Consider the following 27597-nt stretch of genomic DNA (forward strand, 5'->3'; position numbering starts at 1 on the left):
TGGCCAAATGTGCAACGTTGAACCATATTGCAAGCAAGAAGACATGTCTACTTGTTACAATTCAGCTTTTCAAATTTTCCAGAAATGGTTTGAGCAAAAAAAAAGAAAAGAAAACCCACAAAAAAACATTTTTAAAAATCACGTTTTTAAGCTTCTTTCTGGTTACGTTTAAAATGAAAACATCCACCTTTTCAAAAAAATTAAAATTAAAATGAGACATTGTCCAAATGGTAAAAAATTAGCAATTAGTCAATCAAAAGTTTTCAAAACAACAACACTTTGTATCGACATTTTAAGTCACACATAAGTTTTACTAGAAACATGAATCAATCAAAATTTAATATGTACCAACACAGAACCCTCGTTTAGGGATTTACAGCACTCAAATTAAAACAATTATTTTTCCATCACACATTTGACATCTCTCTCTACCTTGATCGTCAAGGTCATCATAGGGTGTAAAATGATATTGTTAACCAAACATCTGGCTTGGGAGTAAAAATGAAATGTATACTTGCAAGTTACCTATTGTTGCTCGGCATTTCTGACTTCTTTTTTTTTTTTTTTTTTACATGACAGATTCTGTACAGTTTGTGAACATACAAAATAATTCTTGAGCAACTGAAAAACAAAATAGTCATTAACAATATTAATATTTATATTAATACCAACAAGGCTGTTATTACTTATGTTCCAAGTTAAGAACATCTTCTTTTTTTTCATTTTTTTTTAAATAGAGGGTAGTAGTCACTGTCTTGCAGATAGTGTAGTGGCAGGTCCTCAGTCTTGTCACCACTTGCCAAAACAGCAGCTCAGGCTCTTTCCAGTTTCTGCCAGTACTACTCACCAGTTTCCAGGCAACCAGAAACATGGCACGCACACATGGAATGAGAAGAATAATTCACCAAAAGAAAAAATCTACACAAAGAACAAAAGTTGCATTTGGCATCTTTCTGTCCTTGTATAAAAAATAAAAAAAAAATAGATGTATGCCTGCGTGGAACTGTGACACATTTCCCTCCAAACCATTGTTACCCTCTGAGAAATCATACAGAATACAGTACATCACGGTTTGTTTTACTTCACTTGAACTGCAAAACGAGAGGGCATGGAACAGAAAGAATTTTACCAAGTCTACACTGAATAGGATTCTCTGTGGTCCCACATAGAATCAGGACAGCTGAACTGCATTTTTTTCCTTTTTTTTTTTGTAGTGGCGTCCAGGACAGCTAAACAACAACTTTCCTCCCTGCCTTTATTTCACAAGTCTTCTCGCCCTCAGCGGAGAGAGAGCCCAGGGAGGCAGACAAAGACTCTGCTTAGTCATTTTTCTTCTCCCCCTCGGGTTTGTCCGTGTTGGCCACAGCTGCGGCAGGAGCTGCGGCAGGAGCTGCGGCAGGAGCTGCGTCTGCCACTGCCTTATTGTCCTGCGGCTGCTCCACTCCGCTGGTGCCAAACTCATTGACCCTGTTGGGATCCACCCGGTAGATCCAGCGCTGGTACAGGTAGATGAAGAACACTACATCTGTTGAGGAAAGGAAAACGGGGATTTAATGTTTCCTAAACAGTGTTGCCAAGTCAACTATTACCAAGTAATCCGCGACTGTAATTAAACTACTTTTTGAGTAACAGAGTAATGTGACTAGATTACTGTGGCAAAACTGGTACTGGTACTACCAGTTTTGTTACCGCTACTCAAGTAACAATTTTGTTGCTTCTCCGAAATCTTCTAATAACTTTAACAATATGGGCTGTGCAAAAGACGCCAGTGCTGTCCATGAGTTTGTTCTGTGAAATGTGCAGTTGGTGTTCAGAGAGCAAACATTCATTCATAACAAGAGGACAGAGGCAACATTTGGAATTGCAAAATTTGCACTTTAATAAAGTTTATTTCAAAGCACAGAGCAACTGTTACTTTCTTTTTTAACTAAAGTAATTAGAAATGTAATTAGTAATTGATTACTTATGAAACAAAGTAGTTAAAGAAGTAATTAAATTAGTTTTTTTAAGAGTAATCAGTAATTACATTACTTCTTAACAACACTGTTCTTAAAGCACCTGACAAACAAAGTGCGAGCTGTTCAAAGTATTCCAGCGATCTACAGGTAAACTAAAGGCACCTTCTCGTTGTGTAGCATTGTCAAGTGAAGACTTACCATCTCTGAGGCATCCTATTCTGTACATCATGGGCATCTTGATGACGAAGGCAAACAGGTCATCGATAAACGTGTTCAGAGCTTTGTAGGTGAGCATCCTCCACGGGAGGTGGGCCACAGACTTCATTTTGTAGTTGATGAACAGCTGAGGCGTCATCGTAATGAAGCCTTGACCCCGAAATGAAAAGAAATTAGAAATCACGAACCTCTGCATAGTTATTTTTACCCATGAAAATTAGAAATGGAAGAATGTGGAAGAACACGGGGGGAAAATATCACACGGAATGCTGAATTTCGCATATAGCTGCTTCAGCCAGCGATGCTCTTTACAACACTTTCACCTTGGCAATGTACTTACCAAATGTTAACAAGAAGCCGTAAAGCATGCTGAGTACAAATGAGTACCAGCCTTTGTGCTCTACGTACAGTAAACTGTAGACGGCGTAGCAGCCAAATAGAGGGTAGAGCAGCCATGACAAGTACCTAAAGGCCATCTGTTCAGGGAATGAGAGAGGAAATCATCACATATTGTACAATGAATATTTAGGACTCCAAAATTGGATGTTTGCACTGCATTTAAATTGACTTACGTCATCATAAATCTTGGTTGAAGACTGGACATATGTTGACTTGTCTGTGAACACCAATCTGGGAAGGATTCCAGCAATTTTGCGCTCCCTGTCCAACTAAACGTATGATGCAAGGGTCACATAGGTTAGTAACTTGACAGAATAACAGTAACTTTTCTTCTATGACGCCGAGTTCTCTGACTTACTTTGACGTCCATGACCTTGGTGATTTTCCACAGGTCGATCAGGAGGCCAATGAAGACGCTGACCTGCACCACGAAGTTGGTCTCATTGTCCAGGATGTACAGTAGCACCACCAGAGACTGGAACACTCCAAAAGTGATGGAGCGAACGGACAGGCCTTCCAGAGACTGCCTGCTGTTCCAGAACTGGATGTCTGGAGGAAGACGGAGAGGAGACGTGCTGAGTTCCAGTGACATACGGGCAGCTTTCTGAATGCAAAAGCGCGGCCAACTCACCATTCTTGAAGGCGAGGAACTCAAAGATGCTGTGCACGATGGAGACCACAATGGTGAGACCCAGCAGGTATGGGTTGGTTTCTAAAAGGGCCACCTATATTCAACAAGAAAGGGCAGAGTTGAGTTCTATTCTATTTACGTTCCACTCAAAATCATGTTTTGTTAAAAAAAAAAAAAAAAAACTTTCAGTGAGAGACACCGACGGAGAACGACCAAAGAACATTTAATGTCACTTTTCGACCATTAAAAGTCTCGTTCACCTTTACAGAGTCCTGGTCTTCATCAGACTGCTCATACGTGTCCTCTGGTAAGAAGTTCCAGGGCGAGCGAGCGTTCTGAGCGGCGTAGAGCTGCCAACGCCACAGGGACAGCGGGCAGTAGGCGAGACGCAGCGGGAGCGTGGTCAGGGTCTCGTTGATGGGATAGTAGTCCTTCTGAAGGTTCCAGTAGTCGTTGAAGTAAACAATGGGGTAGTAGTCACCACTCACGGCATCGAACTTCACATCTGGAGACGGACGAGAAAGGGGGATGTGTCAAGGATGACTGGATTTTATGGAGTCTGGTGAAATGAGCAGCCGGCAGTTCAGTAGGAGGAGCTTACTCTGGTCCAGAGGAGGCGGGACTGAGCCCTTGACCCAGGCAGTGTGGTCGTCTATCATGTTGATGGTGAGGTTGGGGTGCCAGTGGGAGATGATCTCCACTGGACCGTGGCTCTCTGCCCGCTGTGGACATTCATTCACAAAGCATTTCAGAGATGCATTTCGTGGATGTCAACTTGACATACAGTACAGTGAGACAGTTACACTTGAATTACAAGTGTGCTTTCAGTAGGGCCACACAACAGAACTGAAAGCTACCCAAGAACTGCCATCGGCGGCTCAGGTATCTGGTATCTTTGAAGTAATGATACTCACAGTGCTACGTTTAAAATCTAGTGACTTATAATTCAGAATACTAGTTTGTATATCCAGTATATATTGATCCAGCCTTGGGGTCTTTAAAATCAGGAAATGGAAAAAATAATCACCTTGATCACTTCAGGGTCTGCTTCCGTCTCCCCCGTCAGTAGGTTCTTTGTCTTCATAAACTTTCTTCGTTTGAATTTATTCAACACTGAAAAAGAGAACAAGGTCAGGTGAGCACATTGAATAATTGCTTTATAATACAGCTTTTCTTTCACAGGGATCAGTATACTTGATTGTTCTCGTGATTTGTAGCTGGTGTTCTATTGATATCGCTTTGGTCAAGGACGTTCAATTTGGAGATTTCTTCCCATTTCAAATCCAATGTAACAAACATTTAAATTCTTGTCGCTCAGAGAGCTCACAGAACCATTGACCTGAGTTTTGATTTAGTTTGTCTCTCATGCATGACTGCATACACAATTTTGTAGTGGAAAGACAAGAAATGATTCAGACATGAACCACGTCATGTAACCTCCAACCTCTACTGATGAAATGAGTTTTATTCTCTGGAAATGTATTGTTTCAGTGTGCATCTATGGTTAAAAACACCACAAGATGAGAAAAACCTACTGTATATTGGAGAAAACAAAGGCCTTGAGAGAAAGATTTCTTTAAAACTTAAATAAAGACGAATAAACAACAAGACAAAAGACAAAGGATTAACTTTTCTTTTTTATTCAAGTGTGGCTTTCACAATAACTTACTTTTCGTTGCATGAACTGTCGCCAGTCTGCGATACTGTCCCTTGCGTTTGGGGTCTGGGTGGAACCCGCTTTTAGTGAAGTAGACGTGTATGTAGAGAGAGCCGTTCTGCTGCAAGCTCTGCATGGGTTACAATAAACAGAAAACACTGTTAAAGAAAGACCTCCCATTACAATTGTCTTTATTGTCACATCTAACCTGCTCATTCACAACATTTTATCAGCCGTCAGTCCCAACAAGCTCCATCCAACCCTGTCACAATCGCGCTCTGCTCCATCCTCGCTCTCGCTCACCTCTGGGATGTCCATTTCTGTGTGGTGTTCGTAACAGCCATCCCCATTCTCCCCTGTGTTCCAGTCTCCATACACCAGGTCCCTGTGGAACCAAAATAGTGCTTCTGTGTTGTTGAAGTCTGAGAAGACCTCCTCCTGGGACAAGTACACGTAGAGGTCCTGCGGGGACGGAGACAAAGTAAAGGTGTTTTACATTGCAGAGACAGGAGAGATACAGAGTGAGAAGCTCAAATCGCTTGCCAAAGGAATACGGCAACACCAGCTAAAAGAATACTTTGCCAATAGCTCCCTAAAGCACAAGCTACAGCTGGGAGGGACGCTTTACCATCAGGGTGTCTTTGGGAAAGAGGTTCCTGCTGGGTACTCTGGGAGCACCGGCTGGAGTGCTGGGGTCAGGAGTGGACGGCCCTCGGCGGAACCAGCTGCTGATGGCCCAGATTATAAAGATTCTAAGGGGGAAAGGTTCAGCATGTTAAAGATCTTGAATACAATGACCTGATGTCCAACCGAAGGAGTAATTGGACATCCAAGAGTAAACATCCAACACCACTCGTCAGAATTCTTCATTTTCCCAAGAGACAAAATAAATGTGTGAATGATGTGCAGCTACTAACTTCTTAAATTGTGTATATAGAAGGGAAAAAAACAACTTTGGGTGTGCATAGCTTAAATTCATTCAAGTCCAGGCTTATATATCCAGGATATACTGACGATCGAAAAATTACTTGATGCAAAATTACCCAGAGAAATTCTCTTGGTGAACGCAAGCAGCCTGTCAGGGAGTGACAGGCATAAAGTAATGAGCAAGCGTCAATACACAAATGTAACATTTGCGAAAAGAACAAAAACCCTCCTGTTCAGTTATGTTATTTGATGACGGGCTGAAAATGGCCATTATCCATTGTAGTTTAGATACATTTGGGGAAACTGATTGATGTAATCTCAAAGAAACATATTTAGAGGCCCTCAAGAGAGACGAGTTCAAAGATAAGATTTAATAAGATTCACAAGTAATTCATTTCTACCACATACTTTCAATAGATATAGAAATAGATATGTGGTGCAGTACCAGGATATATTAGATCAGTGGTCAGCTGCAGACCATCAGACTGAATACTACAGTTCCCAAAGGCAAGAGAGTGGATTTGTGAGTCGGATTTGGAAGCAGCACATTGGATTGAAATAAAAATCAGAATCTTGTGCTCTACTTCTGTCATTAAAAATAAATAACGATATAATTCTTTCTTCTTCTTCTTTTTTTTTTTTTTTTAATCGTACACAGTCTCTCAGTGCGATGACTTTAACAGGTCTGCCACAGAAACACCCATGCGAGGGCAAACAATGCAAACTGGATAAACCAGGACGCAGACACCCGGAAATTACATGGCAGATATAGATCAAATTTGTGGAAGTGAAAGAAGACTACAGTTAGTGGCGTGTGGTACAGTCACGTGTAACGCACGTGTGTGTGTCTGTATGTGTATACATATTTATGCAATATGCCACAAAAGATGGAAATAAGATCAATAACATAATACGTAATGATTATTAATAATAACCTTCAATAATAATTTATTTCTCTATTGCTGGTTATACAGTGAAGACGCTGACACACTCATAATCCAAAATACACAAATCATTATTTATAATAGTTATGGTGCTGAGTGTGAGAATTCAAAAAGGTGAAAAGCTCACCTGAAGAGCACTCCTTTAATGACTTGCCAAGCATTAGGTGCTGGTTGCTGCTGCTGCTGTTGAGGATTTTGTGCATTTTCTGCTGTCTGCACAGTCTGCACATCTGTCGTTGCAGAAGTTCCATTGCTGCTCACCTGCAACAGACGGACAAATGGTACAGAATATCGATTGGAGCAAAAAAAGACATTTGTGATAGGTGGCGCAGTGGCACATGATGAAGTTGCTAAGCAAGAACAGTTTAAGCAGTGCCAAAAAAAAGTAAAAAGTAATAATAAAAAAAAGAAGAAAATGTTGCTGCTGCATTCATTGAAGGTCTAATGCTGGGGAAACCTTTACTTGGATAACCAAACCTCCACAATTCAAGTCTGAGTTCAAAATAACCAGATCAATAGAAGATTAATATCCCGTTAGAATTCTGATCTGAATGAAGAATTTCCCAAAGGTGTGGCCTGTCCACATAACCCTCAATGACAGCGACTGCAGTCTATAACTAGATAAACTGATTATCGTACCTGGCATGCAGCCAATAAAATTAACAAAACTGGAGTCAAGATGCTGACAAGGAAAAACTGTCATATTGCAACTTTTGAGTCACATTAATGATACAGTCTTTCTCAATCAGTGTATCTATATATAGACAGTGTTTGATGTTAGAGCCCCCACCTCTTCAGCATGTATAGAGTCTATTCAAGTCTACAATACAAAGGCAAATAGGAAGTCACTATCCAAGGGTCCAACCTCCCCCTATTGTCACTAATCCAGTCAGCTGCTGGAGGATTGTGGGTACGCAGAGGCTTTTTTTTTCTTTTCTTTCTTTCTTTTTAACTCCAGAGCCACTCAAAAACACTTGAATAAAGTTATTAGCCAAACAATCATACAAACAAGGGGAAAAAACAGTAGTCGGTTGTAACTTGGGCTTGTCATCCTGCTTGCTGTGCACGCTGTTTGCTGTTGCCAGGGATTCACGGTCGAGGCGATAATAACCATTAAACACATTCTAAATTAGAGAGCCGCGCAAAAACAGGTCATCAGTACCACAGCGAGGTAATAATTCACAATTTATACACCCTTGACAAGGTTTAACAATTAACCAACATGCATGTGTGACACTGACTTCTCACTTGTGGACACGAGAGCGAGAGGAGACGAAAGTTAATTGTTCCAGAAAGAAGTGGGGGCTTGCTAATGTTTAGCACAAATACTTCAGTCCAAGGCAAGGAGCAGGCCAACAAGCTGCAGTACCACACAAGTCATATAACTGAGGATATTGTCTGGCATGTCTGCCAAATGTCACTGCCATCTACAAACAGCTCAGGGCACTTTGTGTCTTTGATGGTTCGCCATATTCTCCAAAGAACATGCAGCACATGGAAAAATTCAAATGAATTAATGGAACGCACGCAAATGTGTTCTGGGCAAAGAACAACACAAATACACAACGGAAAGCAAAGTAAAGCATCTTGGGTACCGGCCACTCAAACAGCAATTTCTTCACGGACAACGTTTGCATTTATGTAGTTAACAGTCAGAACGTTTTTGTATCACAAGGCAGAGGTTGTGACAGCACTTGACACGCAACCACGTTTTACTCAGACTGTAGTAAGAAAACAAGGAACAATGAGCACGGTGGAGAATGCTGATTTTCCACCTTTTGTTTCCTCGCTTGCTTATCATGACTGCATCTGAGCTTCACTGTGGCGGTTCTATGTCATGCTCACGTGCAGGGCGTAAAGTGGGGCAAACATGTTCCGCTAGTCTGGTGCTGAAGGACGTCTCATACTGGGCTCTGTATTAGTCTAGGAATACAACTCTCAACACTAGAAATGGTGTATATGTGATGTAAAGATCAGGGTTGTTACAACTCTCTTATCCAATGACAAAAACTTCAGTCTGTAGTTGTCTGAAATCTCATTAGCATTAATCAAGCAGTGCCTTTTTAATCACTTTGTTTGGTCAAAGGCTGAGATAACTGGATTCAGCACACCGACTTCACATTGCTTACAAGAGAATTTTCAGTCTCAGAATACTTAAAAGTTTGTCTCTCGGTTACGTTCACCGCCGCAAGGTGAAAATCCCCAAGATTCGACACAAGATTCCACTCCACCTGATGAGAGCTACCTGCGTTAGCTAGCTGTGTCTGCCTGGTGTCCGTACGAGCCTCTGCCTCGAGGCTTGCTGAGCAAGTGTTACCACAACACCATGCCTTATCTCCGAATGACAGCTCACGAATATCCGTTAAAATGTTAATTAAAAACGTGTGTCTAAGGGAGGGGAAAGTGCGCGTGAGCTGCGAGAGACTGACCGGCCTTACAGACGAGCCGATCTGCGTTGCTCAGGTTCAGGCCTTCTAAAAAAAAAAAAAAAAACCTGAGACGTAGCGACTCATTGCACAGCTTTCAACGATGGTAGAAGACTGACTGTCAGCTAGTTCCAAGTAATTTTAGACTCGCCACGAGACAGTCAAAAAACGCCGCAGGCCGACATGGCAACTCGTTAACAGTGGAGATTTCCCAACACATCGTTGAAGGCAGGAGGGGGGTCGTTTAAAACCAGCCGGCACTGACAACATCATCTGGCTCGGGGGAAAAGGCTCGCCAACAAGTTCAAATATTCAACGAGAGAACGCTCGGCGCTAAAAACACACGAACCGAGCTCCCTCCCCGAGACGTGTAAGACAAATGGCAGACTCATTCATTTTACCTCGCCGTTGGTCGCGGCAGCTTTAGTTGCTTCGCTCTCCTGCGTCGCCATCTTTCCTCGTTTCTCTATCGCTCACACGCCACACACACCACACGGAGTTTAGTTGGCCGCGCTTCTTCTCGCGAGATTTCGGTCATGGCGTCAGACGTGTGACGTAGGTCGCCAGGGGCGCTCGAGAAAAAAAAAAATTGTTGTCCTTTCGGGTTCTTCCTGAAGGGGTCGCCCCAGCGAATCAATCAATAAATCATCAATTACTGAGTATCAACTTACAAGGTATGTTAATATTACGGTCGCCGCAATTAAAACGGGGAAGTAAACGCAGTCCAAACTTAAAACCGAGAGCAAAGTTTGGGGTAAACAAAGCTTATATTTTGGGTCCGTGTTGGGTGTCAGGTTTCCACCCTTATTGAAATCTAACTTTCTGCAGTAAAACTGAATAAAAGAGGAATGAAGGGGGGGAATGCAGGTATTGAAATCAGCTGTTTTTTATTGTTATTTTATACAGCCATTCTGAGCTCAAGAAAAGCCAACAATATCACTTAAATCTGACAATATCTGTTTAACAATCCCACCAAGAAAAAAAGCAATGCATTTTTTGCATTTGTTCTTTTTATTAAAGTGTTTTTTGGACATGAACAGGACTTTGAAATAGGTATTAAAGCAGCGCTAGGTAACTTTTCGACCACAAAATTATGATTCCAAACTCAGTAAAGCGGTAGATAAACGACTAATAGGATCAATGGTGCCGCCTCGGCAGCGAGGGGGGGTCGTACACCGGCTGGAACTGCACTGCGTAACTTTCAAGCGCGACCCGACAAGCCGGACGAACCACTTTACGGCAACGTCACACGTTTATTTAGAGGCAGTCTTACATACTACCATTCCAAATACATAAGATTGTAACATGACGGAATGGAACACAATAAGTAACCTCGATGAAAGAAGAAGTATTAAAAGTGTTTGCTACGACGTTATTGTCAATGTCTGTTTTGCATTTCGTATTGGTGTTTTTCCTGAACACATACGAGCACTCCATCTCGGCGACTATTTGTATTTTCCCATATCAATAAACTTCACCATTTCCACCTAATCAATGCGACGTTGCGTCGTCTGAACAGCTGTTGTAGGCATTACAGCTACACGGGTTTATAACTTGTTGTAATATTATAACCATTATACACCACATCATTTCCAAGCAATTCTCATGGACGAGAATGCGAACCAAGCAAAAAGCCATACACTCTCCTTGTTTGTGTAATTGTAGTTGTCTGTCACGTTCAAAAGAACAATATTTAAAACAAACAAACAAACATGTAACGCATGTTACGTTACCTTGTCGGTGGACATATTTTCAAGCGATTATTCAGTATGCCGGCTGTGTCAACAAACCCACGTCTTTACGACACCGGCAAAGAGTATTTGCGGTTCTCAACTCGGAAGGAGTGGTAATGAGTCCAAGTTACGTAGAGCTGCTTTAAGAATAATCCTAATTGTGTCAAAAAGATAAAAGAATGTCATTCCATACAATTAAAGCAACTTATTTGGTAACTACTGTTAAACCCACAACATGCACTTTTACTGACATTAGTAGGTTTTTTCCTTATCACTTATTTATTTCATGTCTTTTAATGAGTGACATCATAAGGAATGGGTTTGACCACTTCAAAGTGACCAACATGACACTCGCGCCATGCTTGTTAGAAACACAGTAGTGAAATTGTTGAACAGAGAACATTATCTTAACAAATGGCCATCATAATCACATGACTAATAGCAATTTGGTTTACAACCAATACAGCTTACAATAAGTTAACTTGGCACAAGATGGATAAGAAGAAGGATGGAAATTCTGAAATGTCAATTTATACATGTTCTGTTAAAAAAAACGCCAATCTTGCTGGAAATTACATTTCAAAATTGGCTTTGTCAAAATGCATGAAAATCTTCTTCAGTCCAACCACCTCTTATTATCTTCATTCATCAGATCCATGAAAGCGGGACAAAAGCTGGAGACAGAACTTGAGCAGCAGGTTCAGACAGGAGACAGAAGCCGCACCCTTTTCTTTTCTGCACTCATGTTAACTGATTTGAATGAATTGGACAAGCTGAATGATGGAAAACTTTGAATATTGTTTTCACATTGTTTTGATAATTAGTGAATGTGCGCTCGCAGCAAGACTGCAGGTTTGATTAACCGTTTCTGTGCGGAGTTGGCATGAGTCTGCGTGGGTTCTTTCCGAGAACTCTGGCTTCTTCTGTGAGTGTCTCTGCCTGGTAGTGCAACATAGGTAACTTGTCCAGGGTCTTTCTCTGCTTTCAGCCCAAGACGGCTGAGATAGGCTCGTGCACCTAGTGGACCCCGAGTGTTCTTTCCAGGTGGTGGTAGAAAATTTATGAATGATAGAATATAGTGAGACCTGGGAGCCACTGCACTCTGGGTTTATATGTCATTTATCACAGTCCAGCCCGGTCACACAATTTGAAGTTAACCATGTAAACAAACACTTCTCAAGCTTTTGCCTTCTGTCTGAAAATACCGCAAAAGACTTCCGTGATCAACCATTAAAACAGACCTTCCAGAGACGAACAAGAAAAAAAAAGTGGTCATTTACAATGTGAAAAAATGACAAATTCCTCTCTGGTTGAAGTTTTCAAATCTTTCAGGGGAGAGAATAACCCCATTGTAAGACTTGTTAGAGTCCTAAATCTCATCTAAGTCATAATCCTCCTCAGGAAAGTCACCCACGGTCACACTCAGGGGTTTCACAAATGCACCATATTTGTTTTCACATTCAAAGTACTTCCTCCCGTTAACGCTGTGGAGAAACAAGCAAGAAAAGGAGAGGGCGTTAGATGCATAATAAAACCAAATTAAATTAAAAAAACAAAAACAACAACGTATGATTTAAAGAGGAAAAGACTCATTTTAATCTTACGTTCCATTGTTCTTTCCCAAAGGCTCGTCATACTTCACCCCAACCCAATGGCCTGGCTTGAAATCTGCTGTGCCTATAACAAGAAAGTACAATGTACATAAAATTTGCATTAGTAGAAAAAACCCAAGAACTCAACACGGGTTGGTTACAAAATAAAATAACTCTTGGCATAAATGACTCATCTTACATGTTGCTCAAACACACCTGACCCCCTCATTTTAATGGAATGTTTTAAATGATTGCACAATCCTGAAAACTGTGTGTGGATTAGAATGCCATGTTTGACTGTGGTAACAAATAATCATCAAGCGCACACCATCCAATTTGAGCTCATAAGCATTAAAAATGAATAAATAAATAAATTACCGACAAACATGACAGTCCCCAGCTTCGTGGGCCGGTTGGGGATCTGCACTTTACATCTGCTGCCAACAGGAATGGCTTCAGCCGCAGCCTTCTGTTCCTCCTCCTGGGCAGCGAGCTCTGCTTTCTTCTTGGCCATTTCTTCCTCGTTAAATTGACCTAACTGGTGTCTCTTCATGAACGACCTTGCTGAATCTGAAACAGAAGAATGAAAAATCAAGTGAACTCAGGAACAGTAGTTTCTAGTTAGCTTTCGTGATCTATTTAATTGTTACAGTATCTTTATATATATATATATATATATATATATATTTTTTTTTTTTTTTTTTTTAATTTTATTTTATTTTTCTTCCAGTTGAGTCAAATATGACTTATTTGATTTGATTTCTTTACCAATTTTAGGTAACAAAAAAAAAATGTTATTGAAAATTTCAACCAAATGGGGTTGACAATTAGAGAAAACGTCAATCTGACGGCACCTGTTCTTTTTTCATAGGCTTGATTGGATATTTCAAACTTCTCCACTTGGGAAACATCTGTGAACTCGCCCATCTGTTGCCCACTTTGGTCAATAACCTGAAAGAAGAACAGGATGAAAAAAAAAAACTCCAGACAAGTGTATCTTGTCATTTTTCTGTGAGAAACAAGCATTCCGGTCAAAGAAGAGCACTGAAGCGTCTACATACGTGTATTTTGCATTCGTCATCCACTGGGTATGAACCCAGTAGGGCATTGTTGTCATCCATTTTTAGCAGGAAACCATCGGACACACCATACAGCTCCAGCTCCATGCCAGAGGAAGGTGCGCCGACAATCATCTCCAATTTTCCCTGAGCAAAATACAAACAAAATACTCAAAATAAAAGTCTCTGGGGTGAATAACATACAAGGTGTCAGGGATCTAACCTTAAGTTCTGCTATAGTGATTCCTCTGTCGAATCCACGTTGCACCTCAAAGGTAGAGATGGAGCTTGTTATTCTTACATTTACAAAGGGTTTGGTAACGACTGTCACTCCACCCTCCATTGTGCTGATGGTATGGATAACGCTGATGGTCAGGTACTAAGAACAAAACACAAACACACACCATTTTAAATATTAGCCAGATGTCCCGATGTCTAACAATAAGGACCATGACCAGTTATACTTTTAAGTGATAGTGCTGAGAAAAGGCAGACCAAAAACTCAACTAATCCAACTCAAAATATGTGATAAGGAATATTAAACAGTGATGAGACGAGTGCATCTTTGTCGAATTGACTATTATAGATTATTGTACTATCTCTGACTACTGTTATCAAACAGAAAGTTGCTTGTCTATGTTGTCACTTTATAATTAGATTCAAAGCTTCTTCCTTCCCTCCTTCCAATTCTGACAAGTCAGAATTGTACACCTCAAATCAAGTAAATACCAACGGGAGACAATCTTCGCACTTTCCAAGGGACCTCACCCACTGCTAAGATGAGATGGCCATTCTAGAAATGCATGATCATTACAAATAGGACATGAAAGGGAACACACACTCAATGCTTTTAGAGAAATAATGATCAACCAAAATCAAAAACAGATTTTCTTTATAGCGACGCTGAACATCAGACCTCCTTTGATTTCAATTGGTTTTCTCGATTAGCATTTACTGCTGCTGCTGCATTAATAGCTAACATGTTAGCTGGCGGATAAATGCAGCAGAGACACGGGTTCCCTCATTTCAGGTGACGGGTTACCACTGAAGCTCGAGTATTACATGCAAGAGCGGTATCAGCGTCCAAACACAAATCTTATCGAACAACCCACCTATCAAAGCTCAAGTATCAACGTAGCGGTTTCGACAGCTCATGCGTTTACGTTGTGGTTCCACATTAACGATGACTTCCTGCTACGCCCCGCTCTGGAATATTCTCTCCATTCTTCCCACCTCCCCACTGAACGAAGACCAATCAAATCAGGAAATACATCTCTTGAACCAATAGTATTCTTGGAGGAGGCGAGTACTGGAGCGCCGCCTATTGACTTTTTTTTTTTTTTCTAAATAACTTTATTTGTTACCTACCCGTAATAGAAATAGTCAAATATTTAGTTACAAGGAATGAACTGGAGGCTTGAATTAAATTTAAAAATATATATATTTATATATTATGTTATATATATATTTTTTTTTATATAAATGCGTGTATTAGGTAGGCATTAAAGCACAACTTTAAAGCTTGAAGATTTGCGCAGCACAGGAACCGCCTACTTCTCCCACTGTCTTAAAACCCCACAGTGTGGCGCTGTTTTAGCGTCACACCTTGTTTGGCCTTAACGACAGAGTTGCTTGTAGTCACAGTGCACATTAAAGGAACTTCTCATGTGTATGCAAAATGTATTTAAAAAAAAAAGAAAAAAGAAGTCAATTTCTTTCACTGTCTACATCAGCCAAAAGTTCTTTGTTTGGTAAGGCCGATGTATTTAAACATAAAAATAATGCCTTCGTTTTTTAGCAACACAAAAGGAAATCTACAGAATGGGTGTGGCCTTTTAATATCCTGGGACACGTTTACGCCACTGTTAAATGAAAACATATCCTAAATTCGAATGCTTAACTTTTATGTGTGTTGGTCTGTATTAGTCAATATCAGGAGTATTTGGATTAGGAAGCTACTTCAAAGACCATAAACCCAGAACAAAAATTATGATTTAATGCCTTTTTCGTCTGCCAAGGCAAATGGTAACCATTTTAAACAGACCATACATAATTTTATTTTTTTCCTATAAGTGTAACTGCATGATATAAACTTTGGACAAACATCCATCCAGTTCTTATACCAGCTGTAATGATGGGGGAAAGCTACAAAATGTAAAAAAAAAAAAAAAAAAAAAATGTAAAATGTAAAAAGTATTATGTTAGCACAGGTCCAGTTTCCACCTGGTTTTACATCTATCCTGACTGAGCTGACACAAATGGACAGCTTTCAGCACACATACTCCCATCACGTGAATCCGGTGACCACGTGTGACCAGATCTCACTTACATTCCCACTTAAAGCCCAATACCTTGTGGTTTTTTGTTGTTTTTTTCTAAAGCCAACGATACACGAAAACAAAGCATTGTGAAACACAACAAAAAAAAAGAGTAAAAGAGTAGAAAACCACACCAAGCATTACACCGGAATGTTTGAAGCATTCATTTTACATATTTATATACTTCTTAACTCTAACTTTGTATGAAGAAAGACAGTTTACATTATTTAAGAAACATCTGGCCATAAGAGAAAGGACAAATTAAAGAATAGCAGCATTTTTTGTTTTCATAAGTTAGACACAAAGCCTGAGAGGGAATTTTGTACAATTGTACAAAATGCACAATCTTGCCCCACTTAGATGCTTCAAGGTAATTTTCACAAAAATAAAAAATAAAATTAGAGCAGGGACTAAATGTTAAAAACATATCTGGGTGTTGTCTAAGAAACTATAACTACCTTCAATGAAAACTTTATTTTCTTTAGTGTATACAAAAAATAATGAAACTTTTTTACACAAATTTAAAAGTACAGCAGTTCACACAGTTGATATAGCATGGGTTGATCGTTTCCTCAGTATGGCCCAAACCAAGAATGGATTGTTGTTTCCACAACTGTAAAGAATGTGGCCACATGACCTCAGACCACTTCCATATGTGGTCTTAGTGATTCTGAGCACGTTTTCACCTGTGGTAAAGGATGTTCACTTGCATTCCACAGGCATGCATTTTAAAACAATGCCTATCCAGTCACATGGTATCAATTTATCATCATTATTGGAAAATTGAAATGGTTAGTAACTGATTAGCTCAGTAAAAATATACATATTTCAATGCAACGACATATCTAAATGTTACACATTGGACCTTTAAAAAATTACATAAATTAATAAAGCTGTTTTTTTTGTTGTGTTTTTTAAATTTTGTTGTCATTATGTGTACAGAAATAACCAGAGGTGACAGAAGTATTCACATTCTGTTCTTAGGTAAAAGTACAGATACTTGTGTAAAAAAAAAAAGAAATACCCTGGTAAAAGTAAAAGTACTGATTTCAGAACTGTGTGGACCACACTGACCAGAGGTGTTTTTTACAGCTTCGGTACTCGCAATACTATGTTTATTTTTATTTTTCAACTGTAGCACAACCAAATTGTAATCAGTAATATATTAATGACAAGTGAGACATTATTGAATGTTTACACTTTTAACGTTATTTTCTACATTTTTATTTTTCTATGTACTGCAAATGTGACCGCAGTGACCACGAAGCGAAGAGCTAAAGCATGGTTTTCCCCAATGTAAGGAGGAGAAAGTACAGATGTTTGTGTACAAACACAGGGAGTAAAAGTAAAAAAAAAAAAAAAAAAACATCAGAAAAAGAAATACTCAAGGAAAGTAGATACCTGAATATTCTACTTAAGTACAGTAACAAAGTAATTATAACTGGAAATAACTACACACATAAGTGGCATGTCGGTTTAATGACATGTTTAATTGCAGTTAATGCGAGTTTCTCTTAGTTTAGAGACACATTAGAATGTTTTTCTGGGGTGATCGGCGTCGTGATCGCCCGGCGCACAGGGCGGAAGGTGAGCCTGCAGAAGAACTCCACACACAACACAAAGGAACTTCTCCATCAGGTAGTTTGGTTGTGAAGGGGGCGTGGCCTCTGGCGGCTTACAGTCGCATTGCTCGGCTAGGGGGAGAGAAAGAGCGAGAGAGCGAGAGAGAGAGAGAGAGAGAGAGAGAGAGAGAGAGAGAGAGAGAGAGAGAGAGGAAGGGAGGGAGAAGAGGAGGAACTACTGGAGGAGGAAAAAAGTTTAAGTAAAAATGGCTTCCTCGTCTTTGGAGTCTAGCGAACAATCCAACAGCAGCCCGAAGGAGCCCTCGGCGGCGGAGTGCAAGGAGGAGGACGACGCGCTGCACGTCTCCGAGCAGCTCCTGCAAAGTTTCCAGAAGTCGGCGCGCACTTTCTCCACTGACCAGGTCTCGTGCCTGTGCGAGGCCCTGCTGCAGTCGGGCAATGTGGATCGCCTGTGGAGATTCCTCTCCACCATACCTCCGTCGTCCGACCTGCTACGTGGCAACGAGACCCTGCTCAAGGCCCGGGCGCTGGTGGCTTTCCACCGGGAGGAGTTCAAGGAGCTCTACGGCATCCTGGAGAGCTTCGCCTTCCAGCCGTCCAACCACGGCTTCCTGCAGGACCTCTACCTCCGAGCCCGCTACAAGGAGGCGGAGAGGTCCCGCGGCCGCTGCCTGGGAGCGGTGGACAAGTACCGGCTGAGGAAGAAGTTCCCGCTGCCCAAGACCATCTGGGACGGCGAGGAGACCGTGTACTGCTTCAAGGAGAAGTCCCGCAACGCGCTCAAGGAGTGCTACAAGAACAACCGCTACCCGAACCCGGAGGAGAAGAAGAACCTGGCCAAGGTGACGGGGCTGTCCCTCACGCAGGTCAGCAACTGGTTCAAGAACCGGCGGCAGAGGGACCGAACCCCGTCCGGGTCCCACGTCAAGAGGTAGGACCCGCACCGCACCGCACTGCACTGCACTGCACGCACACACACACACACACACACACACACACACACACACACACACACTCACTCTCTCTAGCTCTCACACGCACACGCACTGATCCTGTGTGTGTGTGTGTGTGTGTGTGTGTGTGTGTTCAGAATTAGAAGCTGATGTGTGTCTCTTCCCTTTGTTTGCCCAGCGACTCTGTTCTGTATTTTCCAAATGTTGATCTAATGACAGAGCAACAGGCTCACAACTAGGAGTGCTAACAAAAGATCCGACACGGACACGGCACAGTTGTGTACACTTTAAAGCGACACGCCGAGAGAAGGGCAATGGGACGGTCCACGCCTTGACAAGACGCTTTGGACTTTTGACAGCGGCATACGCCACACAGGTCCTGAGACCTGGAGCATGTTGCTTTGTTATGAAATGTGAGATCTGGGGCACCTACCAGGGCTCAAGTTTCCAAATACTAGGCTGGCTGCCTGCACTTGCTCGGCTGGGCCAGCAGGGTGACCAAAGGCTGTTTGTAAAAAAAAAAAAAAAAAAAAAAAAAGACACACAAGTAGGGACGGGGCCAGGGGCGGAGATAAATGGTGGCCAGCCTAAGGCGGGGGTGGGTGGGTTGATTCGACAAAACTTTTTACACTTCCACACTACGGCCTCTCAATTCACATCTTTGTTGATTGAGGTACAGTAGATTTCTTTCTTTCCTTCTTCACTTGTATTTCTTACTTGGCCGGTCTGGATTCTGTTTCTCGATGGAAGAAAGTAACTCAAAAGGAGAAATGCAATGTAACCCTAACACTACAAAACTAGGAACAAGCTGTTACAGGTTTATTGTTGATATTTAACTTTCGTGAAGATTTCCTGTTCTTTAATTCATAGTATTGGTTACAGACTGACAGTTAATGAATACACATAACAACTAAGGTAAGAATTTGGAATAATGAGGAAAAACAAAGAGTTCTGTAGACATTTGAGGTATCTTCTTACATGTGACCTGTTTTTCACCCCATATGTGAGTCATGATCTCCCTCTGTCCACCCCAAGGAAATAAAAATCTGGCTCCCACACTGGTGGTGGCGGTGGTGGTGGTGGCTGGGAGCAAACAGGAGTAAAATATCTCAGTTTGGGGTCTGAGAGGCATTGGACACTATTTTAGCAAGCAGTAGTGGTGATAAGAGGGAATACTGCAGACTTATCTTATCAGGTTTGGAGGTTTAGTAGCAGTCAAGTTGTGTGAGTCAGCCAGACTCCTGTTCCCCACTGAGACACAAAGACTGGTTTCTAACACAACTTAGGGCCTATAGCTGCTTTCTGTGATTTTGGGGTACAGTATGTATTGTTTAAAAAACATAGTAACCACAGAAAGTTTTTTTTTTTTTAAAGGAGATTACATCTAAACAACTGCCCCAAAACAGTTTAATCATTCATATTGATTTAATACTTTCAGTTTACAGCTATTGATGTAAAGATAAACCTACAGCTAAAAAAGTGATTGTACTCATTAATGCAAGTCTGCAAAAGTGAACAGTAAACATTGACATTTTTCCAAAGTTTGTTTTCTCATTTCTGGACATACTTTATTGATCCCAGGCTGCAGTGTAGCAGTAGCATGAGTACATTAACACAATACAGTATAAAAACTGAAACAGAATAGAAAGAAAAACCTACACATATACGGCAAATAAGTATTATATGGTATGGATTTGAATATCTGTAGTGCAAAAAACGTGAGACATAATGCCAGAATCTGCACTTTGACATAAAATGTGTTTACAGACCCATGCTCACAATTTTATTTAACTGCAAATTGCAGCTCTTTGTGCATTCCATTCATGCATTTTTTTTATTGCCCTGGTCACCTTGGATTTGTAATTAATTGCGCAGCACTAATTGCCTGCTAGCTTTTCTCTGTTTGGATTTTAAATGGCTGATTTAAGCTTTCAATAATTTGATTTGTATGTCGGTTATGTTTTTTTATTCCTGCAGTTCTTGTTCCCCTTACTCATCCCTCCGCCACCGTTTAATGAAACAATGCTAAAAGCAGGTCAGCGTGTCGTAACAGGGAACTGGCAATGATTGCAGAACTCATCCTGCCCGAGGGCCTGCTCTGTTAATGATACTGGAATACTGCACTCCTTTTCTTTTTGCCGCGCCGAGTCGAAATGCAAACACGACGCGCGGGTGGAAAATAAAGACGTGACATATTTTCCGAGAGGGCACGAGGACTGAGAATCTACGTCTGGATTGTGGTCCCACTCAAAAAATATGGCTGTGGTATAAAATGACAACAACCTTCAGACAGTGACAGTTTCAGATAAGATTTCAGTAAAATAGAGTTTTCCATCTAATAAACCATTTGATAGCTTCCAGTTCACTGGCATGTGTTTTAAAATAATCAAACTTATTTCACAGTCCAGCGTTCATTAATTCTTGAAGAACGGGAACAATTATCGTTACATATGTGAAAGGGGGACGTTTATACACTTCTTAACAATCAACTAAATAGAACTGCCAAACTGCACACAATATCCCAAAATCTCAAAACAATATGAGCTGATGTTAAAGTCGTGGATTGATTCAGTGCCGAGCCAATTGGCCCCATTGGCTCGGCACTGACGTCTTCCCTTTATTCAGTTTCTCCACCCTTGAGGTCTTATTGTTACTTAATTACTTTAGCTAGCTGTTAAGTTTCATGTGTCATTATTTATACTTTGTTCCACTGATAATTGGTCTGAATGTTTAGTCTATGTTTTTTTTGTACTGTTGTATATGCAGGTCACTCTTGGGGGGGGGAATTTCAATGTCAGTGAGTTTGTTTTTTTACCTGGTTGAATAAATGATGTGATGATTTGACCCCCCCCCCCGGTCTCCCCTTCCGTGTCCCAGTGAGTCCGATGGGAACCACAGCAGCGACGACGAGGGCAGCCCCATGGACGAGGCCCCGCTCAAGCCGGAGGAAGCGGCCTCGGCGGCGGCGGCGGCGCCCATCATCTCTCTGTCGGCCGTGCACTCCGGCGCCCGGGGCCAGCTCATCCTCAACGGCTCGGCCAACCTCCTCGCCGGCTCACAGACGCTGCTCCTCAACGGGAACCCGCTCCTCTCCGGCGCCGGCGCCGGCGTCATCATCAACGGCCTGAGCCTGAGCGACGGCCAGACGGTCACTCTGAGCCCGGTTTCTGCGGCGGCGGCTACGCCTCTCATCGTCAACGGCGCTCAGGTGATCGCCAAGTCTGGCTCTCCGTCCGTCATCTCCACCTCCCTGCCCGGGAAGGCGGACGGCAGGGATGCGGTGGTGGACTTCGTCCCTGACGGCTGCTCCTCAGCGTCCTCCTCCTCCTCGTCGCCGAGCATGCCCTGCTCCAACGCCATCCCCTCGCTGGTTCTGACCTCCTCCTCGTCCTCCTCCTCCTCTTCTTCCTCCTCCGTGTCCCCGGCCACGCCCGCCTCCGCCACGTCCCTCCCCGCCGCACAAGTGGAGTACGTGGTCTTGGCCCCGGCCGACTCCCAGCCCAGCTCCGTCATCTCCTCCTGCAGCTCCTCCCCGCAGGTCTTCTCCCTGCCGCAGGTGGTGCCGTCCATCCAGGGCATCCCCGTGTCCCAGCTGGTCCCCTCGGGGACGCCGGTGTCCCAGTGTCCCCAGCTGGTCCCCGTGGCTCCCCTCACTTCTGCGGCCGCCCACTTCCAAAACCAGACGCTACACACGGCGGGCAGGCTGGTGCAGCAGCAGCAGCAGCAGCAGCAGCAGCAGCAGCAGCAGCATCTGACGGGTCTGAGCGAAGGTGCGACGACGACGACGACCATCGTCTCCATTTCGCCCATCAGCTGCAGTGGCGGCGAGAACCAGGTGACCTTCGCGGCGGCCGGGAAGATCCAAGTGCCGCAGGTCATCTCCATCTCCTCCCCGACGCAAGTGGTGCCGGCCCCGCAGGCCAAAGGCGGTACTGCGGGACACCTGGTCCCCCTGTCCATGCCTCAGCTGGTCCCGGTCTCCACGATCCAGACTTCCTCCTCCATCTCGTTCCCTCAAGTGGTGCCCGCCGCCCCGTCCCTGTCCATCCCCTCTGCCGGAGTGCCTCTGCAGATCCTGACCTCCGGCGCCACGCAGGCTCCTGTCAAGATCAACCAGCTGCGGCCCCTGCAGAGCATGGCCCCCACCACCGGCGTGGCCCCTGGCGTGCAGCTCCTCAACTCTGGGATCATTCAGCTGCCCTCTTCTTCTCCAGGTGCACCACAGTGTTTGTCTTAAAGTTCTTGCAATTGCGGGGGACCCTCATTCAGAAGCTTTTTTTATGTCAGTCAATTTGTATTGTGATCATTTTCACATTATTACATGAAACTGTCACATTATTCCACGATAGTGAAAGGCTGAGTATCATGCCATTTTGTGAAAGGTTTCACGTTTTCACTAAATAATTTTCACGTCAAGATAATTTCACGTCATTTCATGATGGTGAAATGCTCAAAATCACGTAATTCCGTGAAAAGCTTCATGTTTTTATGAGACGATTTTCACATTATTTCATAACAACTCAAGACTAAATGAAACGAAGTCCAAGCAAGACACTTTTCGTTTACACAATTCGATCACACCGGACTTGGCTCTGATTATAACCGTTATCATGAAACAACGTGAAAATTGTCTTTTAAAAAATGTGAAACTTATAATCAATACCAATATCAATACCAAATCAATATCAATGATACCCAATATTTTTTTTATTTTTTTTAAAGCATGCCAGCAATAGGCTTCCATAGTTACATTTCAAACCCACACATTATTGTGGGCACTATTTACAAAATACAGGGCTGTACGCTTACTTTTTTCAGTGGTAGTGCTAGAGCTAGCAAGTTAAAAATTTTAGTAGCACAAAGAAACATTTAGCAGCACACCTGGGTGGACAATAGTTTCTTAAATAGTTGAATTGAGATGGATAATATACACGTAGAACTACAACTCCCATGGAGCAGTTTTACCAGTTACTTTGTGTGACTAAAACTGTCACAATGTACAGCCCTGAAATACCAGTAGGATCATTCGCAGTTTCGATTAATGTCCGATTGGAAAAGTTGTTTTATGGCAAATCTTTAATCTATAAATGGATCTCCAGTAAAGGCCTGTTATCAGTGAGCTGCTACTGGTTGCAGCCGTCTTTCTGTCTAAGCCCAATGCTCATTGTCATTACCTCCTCTGCTGCAGGGAACCTCGTCCTGGGCGACAGCCCCTTCCTGAGCACCCAGCAGGGCAAGCTGATCCTGACCTTCCCGGCGGGGATTCAACTCACCTGCGTGCCCCTCAAACCGGTCTCGGAGGCTTCCCCGCTGCCGGCCAACGGGGCGAGCGCCGCTCCGGTCGCCCCCCAGCCGCTCCCCGTCTCCGGCTCCGCCCCCATTTACCTCACGCAACCCTCCGTAAACTTTATCGGCTCCTCTCCGCCGTACTGCCCTCCGGAGGCCGCCGCCACCGCTGCGCCCTCCCCCCAGACGTTGGACCACTCGATCAGCCCCACCGTAGCCAACACGCTCACCCCGGAGAGCATGCTCACCCTCAGCCCCATGTACAGTGGGGCCACGCCCACCACCGCCCAGCTGCCCCAGGCGGCCTGGAGCCCCGTGCCGCTCTCCACCTCGGCCGGCCTGACTCTGTTTGACGTGCGCGGGAAGGGCGACCTGTCCGTGGACCCGGGCCTGCTGAGCCTACCCGGCGGGGAGTCGCTGCTGCTGGGGAGCCCCTCGCCGGAGCAGGACACGGAGGCGGCGTCGGCGTTAGGAAGCCCAGAGGAAGCGGACGAGGACCCTAAGATTCTGACCCAGCTCCAGTCCGTCCCCGTGGATGACGAGCTGGCTTTGTAGTCGGGGTGGAATCTGTGAAAAAGACAACTGAGAACATATTGGGACGTGGGCTGGGGAGATGGGTTTTCAGATCGATTTTTTTTAATCATTTGTTGCCACCCATGTAGGACCTGGATACGTGACTTTGTAAGCTTTATACGGACGGTCGTATTTCAACCCTGACACCTCGCTCGTCCAACCCGCTGACCGACTCCAACTGTTTCATTTCTTGTTTTTTCAAACTTCATTCAAGTTTCCTTTTGGGTTGGGACGAAACGAGAAAGCGACTGCTAGCTAACGAGACAAAGAGGAAAAAAAGAGCAAGTGACCGCAAGCTGAGCTGATGTGGCAAAGAGTCGTGTGGATGCTGCAGGTGTGTTTTTTTTTTTTTTTTTGTATTATTCTATTTGCAGATTAAATAAGAACAAATGCTGGCACGGAGACTTAAAACACTGCAGCTCACCCACAGGCTGATGTCATGCGGTTGGTGTCGTCCCTCGCATCAGTGGGAAGCCTCGAGATGTTGTGGATAGGTGGCTAAACAAGCAGGGACACATCAAGCGATAAACAGAAGGCTCCCTCCCCCCCTCCCCCTGTGCAAATTCTTTCTTTGGGTTTTTTAACCGGATGGGTTCATGAGAGGAATCCTGCGTTCCATCTGGAACCTCCAGGTCGCGCTGAAGGCGGCCTCTCTGTAGCTCACATCGAAAAGCGAGGCCTGGCTGTTTACCACAGTGTTCCTTCGTAGTTCCATCCCCAGGCTTCCTTTTATACCCGGACGTCCCTTTTCACTCTTCTCACTGTGAGAGTTAGAGTCAGTTACTGTTCCTTTATATGAAACGGCCTGGTTCCCATGTCTGGGGTTTTGCTGGAAGGATGGGAAGCTTCCTGTGAACTTGTGAAATACAGTCCAGCCTGGTAAAGGCATGAATCTAGACAGAAGAAGAAAACAAACTGCTGGCCTGTCCAGAATGAAGGGGTTCAGAATATCCCCCCCCCTTTTTTTTTTTTTTTTTTAAATGCATCGTTTCATTTTCCACCAACACTCCTGGAAATACTGCAAAGATTATATGGGGAATATTTCCTTCCACGTCATGACTTCAGAGTTTTAAGAGCTGTTGGCCTAACTTTATTACAACATTCTGAGGGTTTAAACAAAAGATTTCCTACGTTCAAGTGCGGACGTAGCCCTCAGTTATTAAATAGCCCATGAAATCTATGCAATACATATTCAACTTTGTGTAAGACACTAGGTGGCTCAAGCCAATTCACTGCGAGGATGGGGAGACCTATAAAATACTGAGCTTTGTATTCAGTCACACTAAAATGTTTACTGCCGTAGTTCATAGATGTGCTTGTTGGATCCAAAATGTTATGAAGTGCCTTATTTTGAAACGTGCAGGTTTTATGACGATATGCTATAAAATAGAATGTTGTTGTCTTTTTTTATACAGTGTACTGCTTTACACCAGACTACATCATGTCTGACCCCCATTTCTTTTTCAGTTTTCAGTTTATCGTCACACCGCCGTCTCCTACTTTCTTGTATATTTTGCACCTTCCATTTTACATCATGTTTACGCTGGGCCGCTGCGGCCGTTGCCACGGCAGCGGTCAGACTCTGATTTCCTGGTGTTATTCGAATGAAAGGAAGTTCTTTTCACGGACATGACACAGGCGGCAGTCAAACCCTTTGGCCAATCACGGTACACAAAAAGCACACTTAGTGCCAGGAATAGGAAAAACGTTTGGCCTTTGTGTTTCTCTTGATAAGTATGTCCTTGTTGTTGTTGTTGTTGTTGTTGTTGTTATTGTTTTTTAATACTTTCAATCTATTTAAAGCAGGTAATAATCGGTGTCGACTAAAAGATGAATGAGTTATAAACACATTTAGGAATCGATGCTCATTTGTACTTAGAAGGTTACGTAGCAGCGTGAACTGTGTGTGTGTGTGTGTGTGTGCGTGTGCGCGTGCGCGTGCGCGTGCGCGTGTGCGTGTGCGCGTGCGTGTGTGCGTGCATTTGCGCTTATTTCAAAATACGATAGGTCACCCCATGTCGTTGTAGGTCATTGTTTTTGGTGGCAGTCTAGTAGATCATTGAAATGGCTTGGACGGATCAGATGTTTGAATTTGAATAAAGATTTAAATGATAACAGGGGTAAAGGGAATCGCATCCTACACACAAAGGTTGGCTCACGTTGCTTTTGTCTGAGCCGTTTATATTTGTCTGTCTGTCTGTTTGTTTTTAAACCAAAGTTTTTTGTAGAGATTAAGGCCTCAGTGGGCATCTGCACATATGTAGCATGTTTTTACCTCTGTCCCACCTGACACATAAGGTTCAAGACTCCATGATAACCAAAGACAATTTTTCATGATACACATTTTTATAGTACCAAAAGGGATGATTTCTTTATTTGTCAATCAAGGTTTGTTTTTTCCAGTTTTGTATTAAATGCATTTTATTTTTTATATGGCATAATATTGTAATAAACTACGTTTGCAAAAAAAAAAAAAAAGTGGTCCAGTATTTTCTTCTTCACTAGCCCACAATAGATGTCCAGCTGCGTCTTTAACTTTTCCTGCTCTCTCCAAAGTGCCACTTATAACGCCAAGTCGGGCTGCAATAACATGCAAAAGCCACAAAGAATCTGATGCAGAACCTTTTGCTTGCATATGAGTCGTCAAATCATAAGAGACTCTCGTGCCAAATGTAACGCCACCAGCCTAAAGATTCAGCCCCAGAAACTGGACCGCAGCAATTTTCTCATCCACAGAACCGTTCTTGAGTTTATGTATGGAAAGAATTTCACCCACTGAAAGTCTTTAGAGGCCAATAAAGAACATATCTCCATGTGTGATGCTCTCAGGTGTCCAGCAGAGTCTTCAATATAGTTTGACTTATAGCCAGAATATCTGTTGTTGCTTTCTCTCATTTTGCTCTTGTGGACGTGGTGAGCTGCAGTGGCAGGCAACTTGGAATACTTGAATGCGCCCTATGAATGAGGCCTCGGTCCAAAGTGGCTATAGTGGACACTTTGGCTCAACACATGGCGTTAATGTGACCATCTTGACTCAAAAAACGGAACCGCTGGATTTCCTGGAAACTTGAATGGCATCGCGCGGCAGTTTGAAGACAAGTTTCTCATTTTCAGGTTCATTTTCACTGCTCAGCCAGAAAAGGCTTTGGCCTCTATTAACTCAAATAATCACATGAAATACATTTTTTTTTCCCCATGTACATTGTGTTGAGAAGCAAGCGGGTGAAATTTCACTCTGAGGTAATCCACCCCTTTAATCCCATGTACACTGATTTGCTTCTGATTTGGCTTTGAAATGCATGCAAATGTGTTTCTCTGGCTGGACGTCTCTTGTCCGTGGCTG

At 43.0% G+C, this 27597-nt stretch overlaps 3 protein-coding genes across 4 annotated transcripts; 1 reads left to right on the forward strand and 2 right to left on the reverse strand.

The window, feature by feature from the left end:
• Positions 1–290: 290 nt before the first annotated feature.
• On the reverse strand, positions 291–11022 carry clptm1 (CLPTM1 regulator of GABA type A receptor forward trafficking). 2 transcript variants are annotated; one of them, XM_076036149.1, is made up of 14 exons: positions 10892–11022; positions 6860–6993; positions 5490–5613; positions 5165–5323; positions 4874–4991; positions 4232–4317; positions 3806–3926; positions 3465–3709; positions 3205–3298; positions 2932–3122; positions 2747–2842; positions 2515–2650; positions 2157–2324; positions 291–1525 (listed from the first exon to the last, which is right to left on the reverse strand). In XM_076036149.1, exons 1-14 carry the CDS (start codon positions 10904–10906, stop codon positions 1320–1322), a joined length of 1893 nt encoding a protein of 630 aa, XP_075892264.1. In that variant the 5' UTR covers positions 10907–11022; the 3' UTR covers positions 291–1319. The 2 variants fall into 2 exon arrangements, with proteins under 2 accessions (XP_075892264.1, XP_075892263.1); XM_076036148.1 differs by lacking the exon at positions 10892–11022 and adding an exon at positions 9560–9712.
• A 246-nt stretch (positions 11023–11268) lies between these two features.
• On the reverse strand, positions 11269–14813 carry tbcb (tubulin folding cofactor B). Its single transcript, XM_076036153.1, has 7 exons — positions 14654–14813; positions 13765–13920; positions 13545–13688; positions 13338–13434; positions 12862–13053; positions 12496–12568; positions 11269–12375 (listed from the first exon to the last, which is right to left on the reverse strand). The coding sequence occupies exons 2-7, from the start codon at positions 13882–13884 to the stop codon at positions 12261–12263; spliced, it is 741 nt and encodes a 246-aa protein (XP_075892268.1). The 5' UTR covers positions 13885–13920; positions 14654–14813; the 3' UTR covers positions 11269–12260.
• Positions 14814–17412: 2599 nt separating this feature from the next.
• six5 (SIX homeobox 5) lies at positions 17413–26732 on the forward strand. Its single transcript, XM_076036154.1, has 3 exons — positions 17413–18373; positions 21273–22609; positions 23584–26732. Exons 1-3 carry the CDS (start codon positions 17688–17690, stop codon positions 24234–24236), a joined length of 2676 nt encoding a protein of 891 aa, XP_075892269.1. The 5' UTR covers positions 17413–17687; the 3' UTR covers positions 24237–26732.
• The last annotated feature ends 865 nt before the right edge of the window (positions 26733–27597 follow it).

Source organism: Nelusetta ayraudi, unplaced genomic scaffold (genome assembly GCF_046127955.1).
Source record: "Nelusetta ayraudi isolate G7.1 ecotype Tasmania unplaced genomic scaffold, CSIRO-AGI_Nayr_v1 ptg000048l, whole genome shotgun sequence".
Taxonomy (NCBI): domain Eukaryota; kingdom Metazoa; phylum Chordata; class Actinopteri; order Tetraodontiformes; family Monacanthidae; genus Nelusetta; species Nelusetta ayraudi.

Excerpts from the sequence above, each read along its gene's own strand:
- six5 (XM_076036154.1), top strand. The coding sequence starts at position 17,688 with ATGGCTTCCTCGTCTTTGGAGTCTAGCGAACAATCCAACAGCAGCCCG. Across the intron at positions 18,374-21,272 it reads TCCGGGTCCCACGTCAAGAG|TGAGTCCGATGGGAACCACA; the intron begins GTAGGACCCGCA and ends TCCGTGTCCCAG. Across the intron at positions 22,610-23,583 it reads GCTGCCCTCTTCTTCTCCAG|GGAACCTCGTCCTGGGCGAC; the intron begins GTGCACCACAGT and ends CCTCTGCTGCAG.
- tbcb (XM_076036153.1), bottom strand. The coding sequence starts at position 13,884 with ATGGAGGGTGGAGTGACAGTCGTTACCAAACCCTTTGTAAATGTAAGA. Across the intron at positions 13,689-13,764 it reads TCACTATAGCAGAACTTAAG|GGAAAATTGGAGATGATTGT; the intron begins GTTAGATCCCTG and ends TATTTTGCTCAG. Across the intron at positions 13,054-13,337 it reads AGCCTATGAAAAAAGAACAG|ATTCAGCAAGGTCGTTCATG; the intron begins GTGCCGTCAGAT and ends CTTCTGTTTCAG.
- clptm1 (XM_076036148.1), bottom strand. The coding sequence starts at position 9,610 with ATGGCGACGCAGGAGAGCGAAGCAACTAAAGCTGCCGCGACCAACGGC. Across the intron at positions 3,710-3,805 it reads CCCGCCTCCTCTGGACCAGA|ATGTGAAGTTCGATGCCGTG; the intron begins GTAAGCTCCTCC and ends GTCCGTCTCCAG. Across the intron at positions 1,526-2,156 it reads AATAGGATGCCTCAGAGATG|ATGTAGTGTTCTTCATCTAC; the intron begins GTAAGTCTTCAC and ends TTTCCTCAACAG.